Source organism: Hipposideros armiger, unplaced genomic scaffold, assembly GCF_001890085.2.
Source record: "Hipposideros armiger isolate ML-2016 unplaced genomic scaffold, ASM189008v1 scaffold_12, whole genome shotgun sequence".
Classification (NCBI taxonomy): domain Eukaryota; kingdom Metazoa; phylum Chordata; class Mammalia; order Chiroptera; family Hipposideridae; genus Hipposideros; species Hipposideros armiger.
Genome location: NW_017731362.1, coordinates 8282794 through 8302070, shown reverse-complemented (window position 1 = coordinate 8302070; position 19277 = coordinate 8282794). Strand labels below are relative to the sequence as shown.

The 19277-nt window shown below is 36.0% G+C and overlaps 1 protein-coding gene across 8 annotated transcripts in view; it reads right to left on the bottom strand.

Moving 5' to 3' along the window:
* The window catches only part of TCF12 (transcription factor 12), a 334886-nt gene that overhangs the window by 211687 nt on the left and 103922 nt on the right, over positions 1 to 19277 (bottom strand). For all 8 annotated transcript variants that reach the window (XM_019665578.1, XM_019665554.1, XM_019665598.1 and 5 more), the window contains exon 4: positions 3741 to 3814. In XM_019665578.1, coding sequence (XP_019521123.1) covers positions 3741 to 3814 — 74 coding nt within the window. The remainder of the gene's footprint in view (positions 1 to 3740; positions 3815 to 19277) is intronic.

Sequence of the window (19277 nt, the reverse complement as noted above, 5' to 3'; positions counted from 1 at the left end):
TTTAATTGATGAATGTTGATATAAATAGGACTAAAGCCAACACTTATATATAGCACTCACTATGTACGAGACTGATCTAAGCACTTTACAAATACCATCTCAATAATCCTCACAACAACCTTATAAAGTAGTCATTATTATCCCCGTTTCACAGATGAAAAAACTGAAATAGAGTGAATTTAAGAAACTTTTCCAGAATCACATAGGTAGTAAGGGGCAGACCTGGGGTTCATACCCAGACAGACTGGCTCCAGAGTCTGTGTCCTTAACCACTGCCTTCTAGAGAGGAAAAAAAATCTGAAACTGGAATAAATCATTAACACTGTAGTAAACAAGAAAAATTATGATAGTCTCTGGCCTTTATGCCTAATACAATGCCAAATATAGAAAACATCTGTTTGCAAGAAAAGATAAAAATTAAGGGAGGGACTGGACAAACTCATTAACTATACCTCTTGCCAATGTCTAAACTATCTGAGATTTTAATTGCTCCTTTCAATCTCTGGTGATTTAACTTGATCACTACTTTCACATATTTCTGAAATTAGAGGTGATACTGACATCGCACAATGATGCTATTATTTGTTCATGTGTTTCTGCTCATGTGTTTCTGTTCACAGGTGGGCAGTGAGTCAATAGTCCAGAAACTAGGACTCTAACAAAGATAGAGAAGTCTGAGGTACACATCACAAATACTGTGTTTCTTCCCTCTGAGTGTCTCAAACATGTTGTGTGTCATCTCCACATTTCCTAAGAATGCTATCCATTTCTTATATAACCACTACTAGGTATAATGTTTATTTCTGTGTTTGCCTAGCAAAAACTCTGCACTGAATGATGTGCTGATAACCAGAAACTCAACCAACAGAGGCTGCTTTTCTGGTAGATTTGAGAAAAACAGGGCAGACACACCAGACAGAAGCTCTGCTGGAGTGAATTGTCCTACTTCTGAGAGGACAGGTGTAAGATTAAACACAATGATGAGAAGTTTGTGACCTCTTAACCACATAGCTTCCGTGAAACTCCCTTATGCATCAAGGTTACACAGCAAAATGGTATCTTCATTAGAATTAAATTTAAAGTCAGAAGCTATTAGGCAAAAAGAATATATAGCAAAAATTCTCCCGAAAAAGCTGTTAAAAAGTTCAACCTATGTGGTTTTGTGTAGCCAATCTTACACAGTAAAATATATAGCAATATACAGTATTAATAATTCATGTGCCAAATATGGTTTTACAATACTGCAAAAGATTATTCTTTCTCCCTTATAGTTTTGAGCGGGGGCAGGAAGGGAGGAGAATAGCAACTCAGAGAGTTGAATCCATGTAAATTAAAAGCATATGCTTTATACCTTCACCAAACTACTCATTTTGCAGTTTTTAAATATCTTTTATTGTGGCCTACTGTTCTCAAACTTTACAAAAATTAAGGTTTTTCTATTAATGTAAAAATAAATTATTTTTGAAATAATACAATTTGTTGTGATAGAAATGTATTATTTATACAATATGGTAAAGTCTGCATAAATTTCACTCACATAATTTCTACAAAAGGACCTGCAATTCCATTAAAGTTTAAATTGACTTATTAGTAATATTATTACAATGTGCCAAACTGGTTTTTAGCCAACATCAATATTTATTAATGAAGAACTTTGGTCAACTGAAATTCTTATTAACAAAATTATATCCATCTACAGTTAGATTATTAAAAAAATGGTCAAGATGGCAAATGGTGTTTAGTGATAACAACCCAAGAAGTTGATAATACTCTTATTAAAAAGTGACAAGGATTTCAAAGATACTCATAAATGTGTTTGCTGGTGAGATTAGATCAGGGGAGAAATAAATAGTTTAAAATTGTAAATAAAACATAATTTCTTAACTAGCTCACAAAACCATTTTAAGTTCAAAATCATGACTAGGATAGAAGAGGGAAGTTGGTGGAAGAGTGGGTTTCAATGGGAACAAAAGTAAAGAAGGATGGCATTAAATCACTAGTCTATCTGATTTCTCAGTAAACTTGGAATCTCTAAAGATTAATCTTGTTTTTTAAAATAGAAAACTAGTTTACTATAAAGTCAATTTAACTTTTCACTGCACACAATATACACTCAAAAGAATAAATTAAGAGTGAAACATGACATTTCACATTTGACCTATAGATCAAATAGCAAAAAGAAAAACAAGATTTGCTTTGAATCCATCTCTAAGAGGCAAACTTGATTTCAGGATCACGATATGTGTAAATGTTTGGATACATTATTATGTTCTCTTCGCCTAAAATTCAAGTTAATACCCAAGTAGAAAAAAATTGAAAGCTTGAAAGGGAAGCAAACATAAGGTACAAAGACACCATTTAATGCATTTTAAGAAATAACCTATTATCACACACTAACTCAAGCCTCTGAAAAAAAATAATCCAGTAGTAACGAACAGTATTGTGTTCTCCACTATATATAAAATTCCTATTTCAAAATCTAAACAGGAAACCTACCTTTCCTATTCATATTATTATTCAAAGAATCAAAAACTTTTAAGGGTGGAAGGAAATTGGGCATAAACCAGTTAAACTATCCCGAAAATAAAATAAGGTATCCACAATTAAATGGCAAGTTCATAGTAGAGTCAATAATAAATCCAAGTCTTGTGATACCGGGGCAGTCACTGCTTTTTACACCAAAAACTCAGCTTTCTCAGCACGACTCTGAAAAAGGAAACACTAAAACTTTAACAGTCACTCTCTATATCTTTCTGAGTTCCAAATGACTATCCTAGTTCTTACCCAAGTATTTAAAATAAATTAAACATAGGCCACAGCCAAATATAATAGCAAAACCACACACTTTAATAAGAATTTTAACTTAGCATTTTTTTAGTGCAAAACAGTGTAACCCTTCTGAAGACTATGAACTCCAATCACATATTCAGTTTTCCTTTCACTTCAGCCAATTTGCTTCTAGGGTTAAGTAACCATACATTTTATGCTTGTCTTTCTTCTCTTGGTTAATCCTGAGAGAAATAAATAGTTCATTAATCATTCAAAGTATGACCTTTTGGAAAAGGTATCTCTTAACCTCACCAATTTATTGGGGCATCTGGGAGCACAGCGTTTAATTTTATTGCCAATTCTTTGGTCTAATTTGCAAACTCTCAGTCTCATTTTTAAAAGTTTTGGGGATTTTTTGTTTGTTTATTGCTGGAAAAGGCTCTAACTTTTTAACCTTTCAGTGTGTAGTACTTTAGGTTGGTCCTATTTTCTCTTAAATGCCAACCAAGAAATATCATCTGTTATGTCTATCTTGATATGCTTCCAAGAGACAAGGCTATAGAGTCCCTGATATATAAACAGCTGATGACTACTGGAGCAAGAATGGAAGAGGGGAGACTGGAAGCTGGTACTTTGACAGCCAGTACCATCTCTTAAAACAAATAAAAAATACACGAAGAATACGTGGTGAAGCTCTTCTCATTTTAGTAGAGAATACTGTAGGTAGTCCAAGTGTAGAAATAACACCAAGAAAATTTCCTTCACTGTAAGAGATTAAATAAACTCTCAATGTATGACAGTTAAAGGAAATAACTGAATCTACTATGAGAGTACTGGGTAGTCTACTACATTCCAATGAAAATACGTTAATCTTCATTTCTCATAAGAAATAAGAGTTCATACATGAAAGAATTTACTTATTTGTCAAATTATCTTTATGGTTTTAATCAAGGGTTAATGAGCAAACTTACTCTAGATGAGTCGTAAGAGGGACTTGGTTGACCACTTGTTCCCCAAGATGTTGTACTTCCTCGTTCATCAATACCTATGGAGAGAAGGAAGTGAAAGATATAAATTCAAATGATACTATGATAGATTTTTTTTGGTATGGTATACCAGAAAGTACAGTTCTGCAAGTGGCAGATGCATATGCATGGAACTGGCTGCATATCAATCCTCTTCTCAGAAGCCTGTAGAAAAGTTACTTCAGAAGATATTCATCACTGCTTCATAGAATGCTCTATGTACACTGCAGAACTTCAGAAACAAAATACATCTTTGGCAACTTTAGAATATGGCATAATCTAGGTTTCTCCACCTCTATCCCCATTCATTACTATTTCTAAGAGTAGATGAACCCTAGAGCTTTCTGTAGTTTAGTAGTACTGCCTACATGAAAATATGAAGACTTCAGCCCTTATGGATAAGCCTTAGAAAATGAAGTCAAACTGTCCAAGTTAATAAAACTGATTTCTATCAGAGCACTGATTAGATATTCTTAACTAAAAACATCAAACCATGCCAAATATCAAAACTAATCCAAATGACATAGTAACTTGTCCTAGTAAAATCTCCTCTAAAATCTGAATCCAAGTAAGCAGATCCACTCTTATGAAAATTGCAAAGGAAAACTCAAAGTGAGAAAGGCCCAGTAACCATTAACAAAACAACTCATAATGTACTTTCTGAAGCTCTGGCTCTATTATTTTCACCTTCTAATCAGTCTCCAGAATAAGTTGAAAGAGTTGGAGATCTCTTAATCCATCCATTTCTTCCTGTTCTGTTTTGAGGACCAGTCATTTTCATCCTTGACTCCTAACAGCATACACTTTCCCAACCCTGCTAAGCTTCTTTCTATGATGAAATATTGGGTGGTCGGAAAAGTCATAATGTATTTTGTCTATGTTTTTCAAAGATCATTTATTTATATAAAGAACAAAGATGAATCAATGATATATTGCTCATTTTGTCAATTTTGTAACCCGCTGCCATCTTTCAGTGAACTTCATAATTACTCGTTCATAGAAGGACCTGTCTTTATTTACGAAAAACTGAACAAGGTGCTGATTTACAGCCTCATCTGAATTGAACGTTATACCACACAAAAACTTTTGAAGAGAGCGAAACAAGTGGAAGCCTGACAGCACACGGTCAGGCGAGTATGGTGGGAGTGGCAACACATCCCATCCAAGCTCCAATAATTTTTTACAGGTGATCAAACTTGTGTGTGGTCTCACGTTGTTGCCATGGAACAAATTACTCCTTTATGATTAACAAGCTCTGGATGTTTCTGGATGATGGATTTGTTCAAACTGTTCAATTGCCAACAATCAACATTCGAATTGATTGTTTGGTACCTTGGTAGGAGCTCGAAAAACACGACACCTTTAAAATCCCACCACACTGAGAGCATAACCTTCCTCTGAGGTTTGCTTTCGATGTCATTTGAGGTGAATCATCATGTCGGAACCAAGACTGTTTGCACACCACATTGTTGCCAACAATCCACTTCTCATCACCAGTTATCAGTTGCTTCAAAAAAGGATCGTTTTCCTCACGTTTAGTGAGCATATTGCAGATGTTCATATGCGCCATCAAATGAACTTCTTTGAGTTCATGCGGAACCCAAATATCGAGCTTGGTTATCTATCCCAGCTTCTTCAGGTGGTTGTGAACCCTTGAATTATGTATATTCAATGTTTCTGCAATCTCTTGTGTTATATAACATGGGTTTGACTCGATTAATGCCTTTATTTTGTCATCATCAACCTCAGTGGGCCTCCCTGACCGATGAGTGTCGTTGAGATCAAAATCACCAGCACGGCATTTCATGAACCATCATTGGCACGGACGTTTTTGTAGAGCATGGTCACCATAAACTTTATGCAACTTTTCACAGGCTTGACGCACATTCTTCCCTTTATGGAAGTAAAACAGTAAAATATGGTGAAAATGCACAGTTTGGTCTTCCATCTTCAACTTGTAAAATCTCCAAAACTCAACCAAATCGCCCAATTTTTTTTTTAGAATGAAGCTAGAACTGTCAGCTGTCAAATGACATAGCAATAACATAGATGCGAATGACTCTAGTACTTTCAAAAGTGAACTAGTGTCATCTGTCTCAAACATGCGTCATGACTTTTCCGACAACCCAATACAAATAGTTAACTTTTTGTTTCATTCTTGCATGAGAAAACTAAATGTTGCAAATACAACATTCTACTAAGTTTTAAAGCTATTTTCTTCAAAAGATTCCTTTAAATCCCCTGTGATTGAGATGAGAATGTGATGTAAGTTAAATGCCCCAAATTTTCCAATAACTAGCCACCATTCCCCCAAGGCTCTTTCAGAGACAGAATTGCCAATTGAAGGGATAAGTGACAAAAAGCATGGAAAGGGAAGTTGGTTTCCAAAGTAGAATCTGTTAATTGCCAACTCTGTTAGTAGGACCCTAATGTATTCTTTTAATGAATCTGTACTTCCTTTATCAAGCGATTAATATATATATTTAAAGTTTTTAAAAACAGTGTAGAGAAACAGTGAGTACCTACTACAGACCACATTCCAGACACAATTTCAAATAAACTCAAAGCTTTGAAAACACAGAAATTATGTGTAAAAATACAAAATGTTTTGTTCATTCTTATTAAAATTCTTATTAAATTTCTATATTTAAGAAAGATTTTACAAGTTTGGGGTGTACCTTACAAAACCCCACTTTGTTACCATCTCTCCAGTATCACTAGTTATCTGTGGGCCATTTTACAAGCATTTTCTTCACAATCAACACTATAGAAGGGCAGATAGGATTCCTCTGAGACTCAATCCAAGATATAAGCTATTATACTATCAAACTACAAAATCCATTAATATAAAACTAATTATGAATTTCAAATAATTTTATGAAAAGTTTTCTTTTTAAATTGCTACTGAAAGCAGATTCTCAAATCTTTGTAAACCCATGTTCTTAGTGTAACTCTAGGAAGAAAAAATAGGGCCGCTGGGAGAGAGGGGGCAGTAAAGGAAGAAGTAACGGGAGACAAAGGAGAGAAGAGATGAGATCATTCTTAAGAAGAGGTGCAGCTACCAGACCAACTAAAACTAGACTTTGGTGGCTGAGAGCAGATCCAGGGCACCAGCTTGCCCCTCAAGGTGAATTTTCGCTAATTGCAATGGATTATCATTGTATTAGTATTGTGGGCGGGAAAAATCTTCACCCCTGTGCTTCCATGACAGTTTTGACTAGAGCCAAATAAGGACAAGAGAATCACACCTCCCGACAGGAAGGAGTGGTCGTGAGGATCAGGTTGAGGGTGTCTATCCACCACCCCTAAATTTTGAATATTTTGTGCCCTCATTCTGAGAGTAATAAATTCTGAAGCCCCTGTTCTTCGTACCAGTTGTTCCTCTCCTGGCCTGCCCACCCCCGCCATCTTGGGAGTGTACTATCCTATTTCTTTTACTAAATCCACTGCTTGCTCAGCTTATTTGGTGCGACCTTGAATTCTGTCCTGTGACAATACCAAGAATCCGTTTTCTGGCAACAATAGCAGCATTATAGGTATATATACCTAAAAGGTGAAACAAACTCAAGTTGTCTATCGAAGGATGAATGGATAAACTAAATGTAGTATATACACACAATGAAATATTATTCAGCCTTAAAAAGGAAGGAAATTCATACACATGCTAAAACATGGATGTACCTGAGGACATTATGTTAAGTAAATAAGCCAATCACAAAACAACAAATACTGTATGATTCCACTTATATGAGTTTCCTAGAAGAGTCAAATTCATAGAAACAGAGAGCAAAATGGTAGGGCTGAGGCGGCATGGGGAAAATCACACTTTCATTGAACACTGATAACATATAATGGAAATTTATTTTGATGATCCTATCCTAATGAAAAAAATCAGACCATAATTTATCTGTTTCAGGACTGAATTGTCTTATATCAAATAATTAATAAATATGAGGCCTATGTGTTGTTTAAAACACATTTGTAAAAGCAAATACAGAAAAGATGGGCACCTGCTACAGAAAACATCTCAGACATAATTTAAAAGAGATACATGAAATTTTATGAAAACAAACACATAATTAGTGGGAACTAATTATTTCCACAGAATGAAGGAAGAGCAAAGGTTAGTCAAATAAAATGGTAATTAACTAAGCCACCAGCTAAAGAGTACTATGTACCAATAATACTGGACATGGCAAGGGGCTCAAAGGATGCTACAGAATAACAAGGATCTGGCTAGTTTTAAACTCAAAGCTCTATAGTTTTATTGTTAACATATCCAGACTCTGAATAGAAGGTCGTGGCTGGCACTGACAAAGGCAAGAGTCATCTTTAGGCATCAATGACTCCTTTCTGCTGAAGACAATGGCTATACAAACATAGAAATATGACAGGAATAATAAACTTTCCAAAGCTTCAGCCATAAGATCAAGGTAAGCAGAAAAAAAGAAATTACACACAGAAAATAAACTTAAGAAATTATATAAATTGACCAAAATCTGAAAAACAATCAACAAGAAAATCCATCACAGTTGCAATACAATGATTGGGGGGAAAACATTTTTATTAAGGTATGTCTAAACCATCATTGCCATATAGTTTCTTTCCTTCTCATTTCTAGTCTATGCATGCCAATTCAACAATTTTATAGAAGCTAGTCCCTCAACTGACAGATTAAAAAATTGGTAGATATTAAGAGAAAGTTAACCAATAATTAAGTGGTAGAAACACTCTGAGACTTGCTTAACTTTCCAATGAATTAATCTATTCTACTTCTATTCAACAAGATTAAAAGGGTTAATGAATAATTTAATACAGAGATTAAAATGACCTTTTCTGTTTTAATCTTTTATATACACAATCTCTTAAGTACCTGCTTTTCTGAATAGAACCAATTAGATAAAATCCAATGTATATTTTGATTCTACATGTCCCATTTTAAAAGACATTCTATTTTTATTTAATGTTTTCTAGTAAAAAAACAAACATTAAACTTTAGACCTTATATCTAAAAACAATGGTTTGTAAATTCAACGAAACAATCTGCTACCTCATTTGTAAAACATTTTAATACAAAAAGTAACTGAAAGTAAATCATAGATTACTACATATACAGGCAGCTGTCTAAGACACTGGAGAAGGAATAATTTTTAGAGAAGGAATAAAGGTGGAAACCAAGTTTTTGAGGTACCAGAGTGCAAGGCTTTTGGAGGACCAAGTAAACTTCTTGGCAAAGTTCAACATCTGGCATTACTCTCTTTTCTACCAAGAACTTAGACACTAGTCTACCTGCTTCCTCTCCACTACCACCATCTTTTGATTTTGACCAAAATTGTTCTCTTTTTAGAGTCAATCATAAAGTTCTCTCACAGTGTCTATCCCATTCCTTCTTTCATTCTCCAAGCACAGAGTCCTATAGACATCTCTAGGTTTCTAACCACTAGCAAAAACTGGAAACAGATTTTTTTTTTTGGGGGGGGGAGTGAGTTTTATAAACTCTCAACACCTGTTTTTCTTTTCTCCCATGTGGGCCCCAACAGTACAGTGTTTGTGTACATAAAGCATCATTCAAGATTTGGTGAGGCTTCAACAAGACCTGCCTGGAGGTAAACGGGGTGAATAAAGAGCAAAGCTGCAGACCAGTTTCTTCTCCCACTTGCCACTCCCAGACCTATACCAAAGACTCTGCCACCCTAGGCCAAGACTGGGTAAAGTGAGAAACAGATCTGGAATTGAAAACATATTTCAGGTAGTGGTGAGCTGAGAAGGGGTGAAGGGAAGACGGGGGACGCCGATACCATGAATGGAGAGAAGGAGAAGAGTAGTTAGGATATCTCTGCAGCAAAGCTGGTAAGAAAAACAAGTCAATACAGCCATTGTGCTTGACATCATGCCCAATCTATCCCTATAAAAAAGGGACATATATAAAGTTGGGAGTAAGAGCACAGGAAAATGCTTTCTCTCTCTCTCTCTCTCTCTCTCTCTCTCTCTCTCTCTCTCTCTCTCTCACACACACACACACACACACACACACACACACACACTGCTATTGGTAGTACTATAAAAACATCATATCCCAACACTGTTATAAATAAAGGAAAGATAATATACTTTGCAGTACTGCCATCTGCTATAAGGTGATTCAATAAATGATTTGATGAAAGAAATCTCATTGGAGATAGCTATATCAGATAACCAAAGCTATGAATGTGTCTCTTCAATAGTTTCTTTACTCAATTTTATTTATGGAATAATGATATTCCTGCAGATAAGATTCAAAGGCTGCAATCAATTGTAAAATAATATGCGCCTAAAAACCCACCACCACCATTTTTATTGTTTTTCAGATTTTAGATACTCATGAAATAAATCTACCCATGTGTTTTTCTAAAAATTCACTGTGATATAGGGTCAATTAGAATGTAATGGCAAATCCTTTAATGTTTTGCTATACATTAATGACAAACAAATAGAAGAGCTATGGGAATACTAAAATTGTAAGAAAATTTAAAAGAAGTTAAGACATGCTGCCTCATATGAAGTATAACACCGGTTACAGAGTTTTCGCTACTCATGAAAAATTGAGATTCTGTACAATAAAATGTTAAATAAAAACTTGATTAAAAAAAAAGTATGTAAGAAAATAAGACCAGTAAAAAGATGAGAAGGATTTGCCTTCTCAGGTCATCTTTTAAAATTCAATCACAATTTCTGTTTGGTATTGCTGAGAACAAAGATTTATTTACAAGTGGGGATATTCTTTCTAGTACTGAAGTATACTAGAATAAAGTAGTAAATACATGGCTAATTTCAAAAAAATAACTTTGAAAATAACTTTCAAACACAGTGATTTTACTATGTTATTGTTATTACATCCATCACTCTACATAAAAGTGCCCTGTAAAGATACAATTAAAAAGGATATTCCAGTGATTCAATCAAAGATGTAAGAGTTGATCAAAAGGAAACAATAAGTCTATCTCTTTAAGAAAAACAAACTGGCTGATGAACACTGATTGAAACTAGGCTCCCAGAGGGCAAGCAAATATTTTGTATCACCTTGGGAACTGTCTAGTGACCCACTATACTGAGGTTTTGCTCTGACTGCTTAAAGAGACATTTTAACCCTGACAAAGCTCTTGAGCTGCCTGCAAACCTCCCCTTAACTAGCTGTCAAATTTCTGGAAACAAGTAAAGCCCACCCACTGCACCAGAGAAGCAACTGCAATATTCCTCTCCAATCTAAATACCGAAGCCCTGTAGTTAAAAAACATTGCCAGGGCCAGCCAAGTGGCTCAGTTGGTTAAGAGCTCGCTTAACAGTGTGAGCTCTGAGCAACAGCAGTTCGATTCCCGGCCCGAGCTGAGCTGCCGCTGAGCTGCCAACAGGTGGCAGGATGGCTCAGCTAAAAACAAAACGAAACAAAACAAAAACATTGCCAGTTGTTTTCTTCCATAGAAACACTAAAGACAGTCAACTCTTTTTTAAAAGGCTTGATGCCTCTTTTGACTCTGGATGAGCCTCAATAAAAAAATCTCACTACTCGGGCTCTCAACGGTACAATCCAATTAGATTTACCTTATAAACATTTCCAAAATCTGACCTATGACTCACTATTTTTAACGTGATCATTTTAGTCCAAGCCACCATCATCTCTGACCTGTATTACTACAATTGCCTCCTAAAAAGACTCCCTTCTGATTGTCCTTCCTACAGTCTGTATTCTCTACACAGGAACTAGAATGAGACCTTTTAAAAACAACTCAAATCATGAGAATCCTATCCTCAAAATCTACCAGTGACTTCCCATCACATTCAGAATTAAATCCACTGGTCTACAATGTTTTACAGGTTCTGCCTCCCACCTCTCTCACTTCACCTCCTACTATTCTTTCTCTTGGATCACCCTATCTCAACAACATGGCCCCCTGCTTTTACTCAAACACACCAAGCATGCTCCTCTTCGGGGCCTTTCCACTTGCTTTTTTCTCTTCATAAAATGTCTCCCCTTCCCCCCATATCTGAATGGTCTCTTCACTGAATTTCCTTCAGGTCTCCATTCAAATGTCATCTTATGGGAGGATGTTTACTGTCTGTCTTTCCACAATACATTGAAAGCTTCAAGAAAAACCGAATGTAGTCTGCTTTGTTCACCGTTGTGTTTGATGCCTAAAACAGTACCTGACACACAAAAAGTATCAATAAATATTTGTGGAAGAAATGAAATGTATAAAGTGGAAATAATACAATCAGTTTAATAAAAATGTATCTGAAACTGGTTCGCTATTTGTTAGCTTATTTCTCTTTACATAATAAAACCAACATTCTAAATAACTGAATAATATTTTGAAAATTCCAATGAGAAGCAGTTAAGACTGTAAATGACTCTATGAATTAGAAAAATAACTACCTCCAAAGAGCAAAAATTATTTAAAAGTTTTAGAGAAAACTAAATCATCACTAGGCTTGGTAATTACATCACACACAAATTTTAAGTATCACGACTTTGAAATTACCTCATCCCACGTCCTACGAAAAATCACTTTGTATTCACTATAGTAGAGTTTAAAGTACACTGCTAGAAAGGAATTTTAACTCAAAAATGTTCCAACAAGTTTCATATACTCAGCATGATGTTAGAATATTTACAACTGTGGTTAGAAATGTAATGATTCTCTTGAATTTGGTAACACTTTTCTCATCTTTCCCTTAATCAGTCACTCATTGTATTAATTTCCATCTGGATAATATTTCGAGTAACTATCTCATTTGTTCCCTTCACATATACAGTGCTCTAGATCAGGTCCTGCGCCTTGCTTATTCTTCTATTATGTTCCCGTTCCAATGCCTAGTTACCATTGTCAACATATGTATCTTGCCATAAACACAAGTTGGATCACAACCATTCACTACTCAAATGTGATCCTCTGCTGCTTCAGGAATAACATTCACAGTCCTGTGCATGACACTCTGCAAAGTGGCCTCAATCTACCTTTTCAGTTTCAGTACTTACCAAAAACTCAATGCCCCAGCCTCATCAAGACATTAATCACTCCCTAAACACTCCAAAACTCATCACATTTTTATATTCTACTCTTATTGTTTCCTAGCCCTAGAATATCCATCCTCATCTTTTCACCCAGCTACTGAATTTCAAATTTTGCATCATCCTAAGATCAAATGCCCTCTTCTGAGACGTGTTCTCCACCAACTAACTCTAATCACATTTCTTCAAAAATTAATTTGCATTTATTTTATCTTGAACACTACAGTTGTTTCCATGTATATCCTACCAATAAAATGTTATAATAGGGAACATACCTTGTTCATCTCTATGTCCTTCTGCTACCTAACAGAAGTACAGTATTCTGCAGTAAAAGCTTAATTAACTGGTTAAGGACATATAAAATTAAGGTATTCACATGACACTCTGTCATAAAAATTTAGTAACTAACGATGGGTTAAAAAAAGGAAATCCAAGAATTAGTACTTTTAAAGGGAGTATTCTTTTTCATAGCAGATTGCAAATATGTTGGAGGAAATCTTAAAACTGAGCTGGTGAGCTCAGCTTCCAATATGATGCACTAAAGCTCCTACAGATAGCTACTATAAATTCGGGGGATGGGGGAAATATAAATATAAAATAGCTACCTAAAGGCTCTAGAGAGTGAACAAAACCAGGCTGATTTAGGTTGGAAATATAAACTTGGAAGGAGAAGCCAGAATGAGTTTCTCTTTTTTAACAGCTTTTAGGGATCAGCACAAGTGAATTTCCCATTCTTAAAGCTTTATCTTGCAGGCAGGCAGCAGCCAAAGCATGCAGACTCAAATTCCAATAGAACACCCACTGTCTCTGATTTGAGGAAAAAGAGAACAGAGCCAGGACAACCATAGTCACCAAAAAGTAAGGATAGTATCCCAAAAAAAGGAGAGAGTGAGAAAAGTGGATTCCCAACGTTTTGGTAAGTCTCTACCCACGTCTTTGGCTGAGCCCTGGAGCACACACACACATTCACAGGGCAGGCCAAAGGCAGTGTGCAGCGGAGGCCAAAAGAATCAAATCGAGATTTGAGCAGCTGTCAACCTCAGGCAAGAGAGAGTTTTCACTTTGAGTCTAATCCAATTAATTGCTCACTGAAACAAAGAAATCAAAACTCTTTGGAGGAACATGAAAGAAACCAAAATTTACACAAATAACATTCACAATATCCATAATACAATCCAAAATTCCTTGATAATGAAATGTGACCAAATCGTAAAAAAAAGGATAATCAAGAAGAGGCCTCAAGAAGACCCAAATATTGAGGTTTTCAGACAAGGGCATTAAAGCAGATACTATAACTATGTTCAATGAAGTAAAGGATATATACTCATAATGCATGAAAAGACTGGAAATCTCAGAGAGAAAAAAACATAACAAATGGAAGTTTTAGAAATTAAAGTATCTGAAATCTGAAAAAAAATTCTTGGATGGATTAAGAGAGGAATGAAGGTGACAGAGGAAAAGAGTGAGTGAATTTGATGATAGATCAAAGAAATTATTCAATTTAATAAAAAGAAAAAAGATTAAAAGAAAATGAACAAGACCCTAGAGATGTAGGAAAGATATTGAAAGTCTAACAGGCACAATGAGAAAACAAAGAGAATAGGGTAGAAAAAAATTTTGAAGAAATAATGGCCAAAAAATTCATAAAAGTGGTGACATATATAAATTTACCAATTAAAAACACTCAGTGAACCCAAACAGGATAAATATAAAGAAAACCACACCTAGGCATATCATAGTCAAATTTCTGACAACCAAAAATACAGAGAAAACCTTGAAAGTAAACAAAAAAAGAGAAGCATTACATACAGAGGAACAACAGTTCAAAACATTGCAGATTTGTCTTCACAAACTATGGATGTCAGCAGATATGGAGGCACATCTTTAGAACAAGGGGGAGGGAGGTTGCAGGAGGCTGGGAGGGTTAACCGAGTAAAAATATCCTTTAAGATTGGAGGTGAAATACATTTTCAAGTAAAAGAAAATTGAGAATTTTTTGCCAGCAAAACTGCAGCTATATACTAAAAGAAGTTCTTCAAGCTGAAAGAGATGTTATCAGAAAGAAACTCTTAGATCTTGAGGAAGGAAAGAAGAGCATCAGAAATAGTAAATATAAAAGACTTTTTTCCTTTTAACTTCTTTAAAAGTTATTTGTGTAAAAAAATTACAACAGGGGCCGGCCGAGTGGCGCGATGGTTAAGAACTCGCTTGGGATGCCAGAGGGCCCCGGTTCGGATCCCACATATGAGGGCCAGTGACACTGCCCTCCACAGCTAAGATGCTGAACGACAGCTCAACCTGGAGCTGGGCTGCCGTGAGTCGCTGGCAACGGTGTAGGCTGCAGCCCCTGTGGCAGTGGGTTGCCATGGGCTACCGTATGTAGCCAGCAGCCAGCGTGAGCGGCCAGCAGCCGCAGTGAGCGGCCGTCCAGAAGCCGGCGACTGATCTGCCTCACCCGGGAAGAGCGCAATGATGGTGCCAACTTGGGCCAGTGAAGCAGCGTCCTCCACAACTAGATTGAAGAACAAAACGACAGCAACTTGTCTGTTCCCCTTCCCCCAATTCCCCAGTACTGTTCCCATCCCCCCAATTCCCCAATAAAAAATCTTAAAAAAAAAAAAATTACAACATTCTCTCATAGGAGTTACAATGCATTTAGATGTAATACATATAACAGCATAAGGAAAAAGGGGTGGGGGGTAAATGGATCTATAAGGTTACAAGATTTCTGCATTTTATGTGAAGTGGCATAATATTAACTCTAAATAGACTGAGAAGTTAATTATGTATATTAACATCCTTAGAGAGGCGTTGATAAAAAACCAGCTTATAAATTAAAATGGAGTCTTAAGGAATAGTCAAATCCAAAAGACCAGAAGTACAGTAGAACAACGTACAGATAGGAAAAAAACAGAAAATAAATTAGTAGACCTAAATCCAAACATACAATAAAACATTCCACTTTTGTCTAAGGAGGAAGACAGAGAAACAATCAAATAGATACTACCCCTTTCAATGAGAACACACCTCATTGCTCTGTGAGCTCATAAAGTGCATGTTGATGCTCTTCTTGAACAAGACAATTATATTTGGGTTTGGTGGTGGGAAAAGTAAGATGGAAACATTACAATTGTACTTGCACATTAAACAAAAAACATACAGGACCGTACCACTGTGAAAACTGCATACAAAGGTTTTAGTTTGTTTGTTTGTTTTTATAGTACCCATTAGGATCATAAGTCAGCACCAATAAAGCAGCGTCCGCATAACTATCAAGTACATTTTAGTGGATTTTCGCTGATTACCTAACACAATTTGCTATTTAAAAACAGCTGTGTGAGCAATTACTATTCTTAACTTAATTCCACAAACAATTCTATTCATTTCCTGTAATGAGGCCCATGTACTCCCTGCGTTCAAGTCGTAGACCATTAATTCCTGTAATGGCAACACACACGGCCTCTCCCAGAGGAGCTCCATAAAAATGTTTCCTTCATATTTTCCCTATATTTAAAAATCTCTTACTCTCTTCAAAGTATCACTCATTTCTCCATAAAACAAAAATTTTATTTGACTACCATCACTCTTTACAATTTTTTCTCACTTATTAATGAATCTCTATGTTATACTATCTAGCCTCTTCCTGTACCACACCAGCAAAAACCAAATGCAGGGAACACAAAAGGCTCTCAGTAAACATTTGTTTACAGGATAAAATTGAACTTTCAGGTCATCAAAGGTTATCCTAATCATAAAATATAAAGGCCCCCTCTTGGTTTCCATTTCTTAGATCTCTATAGGAGAGGTCAGTAAACTTCTCCTGTAAATGACCAGACAGTAAATATTCTAGGCTCTGTGGGCCCATATGCTCTCCTTACCAACTACTCAACTCTACAACTGTAGCACAAAAGCAGCCTCAGGCGACATGTGCACAAATAAAGAGTAGCTGTGTTCTAATAAAACTTTATTTACAAAAATAGCTGATAGACCACAGGCCATATTTTATTCACCTCCTTGGTGCTCTGTGGCATTCAATCCGTTAACCACCTTGCCTCTCTAAGATTTGCTGATGTTAACCTTTGGGTCTCTATTATCACTTCCCCTTCTGTGTAACAAAACTAAAAGCACCTGCTCTTCATCTGTGTCCTTCTCATTTTATGCTCTATTCCTTGGACTGCTCGTGCAGTTTTATGATTTTGACTGTCACCTGTGAATAATCAATTTCTAAATGCACATTCCCAGCTTTAAGCTCAGATCTGTATTTTGGGTCTTAAATCACCAAATTTCTGCTGGAAGCTTTCGTTTGGTTCTCTTGCCATCATCTAAAACCTATCACATCTAAAACCACACTCTATTCATATAGCCTTCATCTCTCCCCCATATGCCGCTGTACTCTATTATTTCTAATACTACAGGTAGTACTATAATACATAATGGTTCAGGTTGACTAGACGTGTAAGCTGGCATCATCTTTGATTTTTCCTTCCCTTCTCCCCCCACTGACCCTACACAGAATGTTCCTTATGAATATACCCCGAGGCAGCTTTTCATTCCCACTACCACCTTTTTATTCTGGGCTTGCATGATATCCTACTTAGATTCTTTTGCTAGTCTCTCTGAATCTTCTTAAAATATTTCATAATACTTCACTTGCTTGCAATATCCTGCCAATATAATCTTCCTAAAACAGTCCTTCAAAATACATTACCCATAGATTTAAAAAGTAAACACATCCAGTGCCCCATCACCAATGTAATAGGTCCCAAATTCTTCAACCTGAAATGGAATATTTACTCATCTGTTCTATGAATGTTTACTGCCAATTATGCTAGGTTTTGTCCCTCCTATGTTTAAAGCCTTTGAAAACCCAGTTATAATTGCCTCTCCTCTTCTAACTCTAACAGCCAAAAACACTAATTTCCTACTATGGCCTTCATACTGTAGTAGTGTAGAGAGGATTCTAGGCACTGGTGATACAGAGATGCAGAAGACACAGAGAACCTGCCTTCAAGGAGCTGTTGTTCAGTGTCTTCCCACCATTCAAACTCTCAATTGTAACCATGACGCATATTCATTGCACACAGCACCATTCGTAAACATTTCACTGCTCTAATTATTCCTCTTAGCACGTATACCTCCTCTTACAGTTAATTAAGTCTTAATAGTTTAACGCTTACTTTAAATTCTACCTCTGATGTACAACTTGCCCAACCTCCTTAAGCCTTACTAGGTTCTCTTTAATACTTGTATCATATTTATAAATCTATGTCACACACTGTAGAAGTTATACTATTCTTAAGTGAACATCAGCCAACATGTGGTCTCAAATAATTTAAGAACAAAGACCAGCTCTTACTCTGTAACACCTACAGTACTGAATACACAGCAGAAGGTCAATACAAGGTTTTATATACAAAATGACACTGCCACTTAATGCAAGGACAGCTTTTCTAGTAGCACCTATAGCTTTTCACTGATCTACTTATACTCACTCTCCCCAGTCCCACTGTTGCACAGCATCAGTTTGTAAGGCAGCCTTCATAGAGGATACAACTGATGACCACAGCACAGAACAAAAGTATCTACACCAAGAAGACACCCCGCTGAAAGCCCTGACATTAGCACAGTGTTCTGCTGGAATGCACTACAACTCCTTTGTTCACACTCATGTATAACCATTACAGTAACATGAGAGCAAAACTACCGCCATGGACAGGTTTTTAAATTTTGAACTCTTATAATTAGCATCTAACTCGTAAAAAAAATATTTAATCATTTAAAAACATCTACAATTTACAAAGATGAATAATTACATCAACAAGCTGCACCAGCAACCAACTATTGGAGCTGTTAAAACTAGTTGGAATGAACACAGATGCAAAAATCCTCAACAAAATACTAGCAAACCGAATTCAATGTCACATTAAAAAGATCATATACCACAATCAAGTGGGATTCACTCCTGGTGTGCAAGCTTGGTTCAATATCCGCAAATCAATTAACATAATACATCACATAAACAAAATGAAAAATAAAAATCATATGATCATATCAATAGATGCAGAAAAAAGCATTTGACAAAATCCAGCAGCCATTTATGATAAAAACTCTTTGCAAATTGGGAATAGTAGGATTATAACTCAACACAATACAGGCCATATATGATAAACCCACAGCCAACATCGTACTCAATGGAGAAAGGCTAAAAGCTTTCCCCTTAAAATCAGGAACAAGACAAGGCTGCCCACTTTCATCACTTCTATTCAAAATAGTTCTGGAAGTTCTGGCCACAGCAATCAGACAAGAAAATGAAATAAAAGGCATCCAAATTGGAAAGGAGGAAGAAAAATTATCATTATATACAGATGACATGATGCTATATATAGAGAATCCCAAAGACTCCACCAAAAAACTGTTAGAACTGATAAATGAATTTA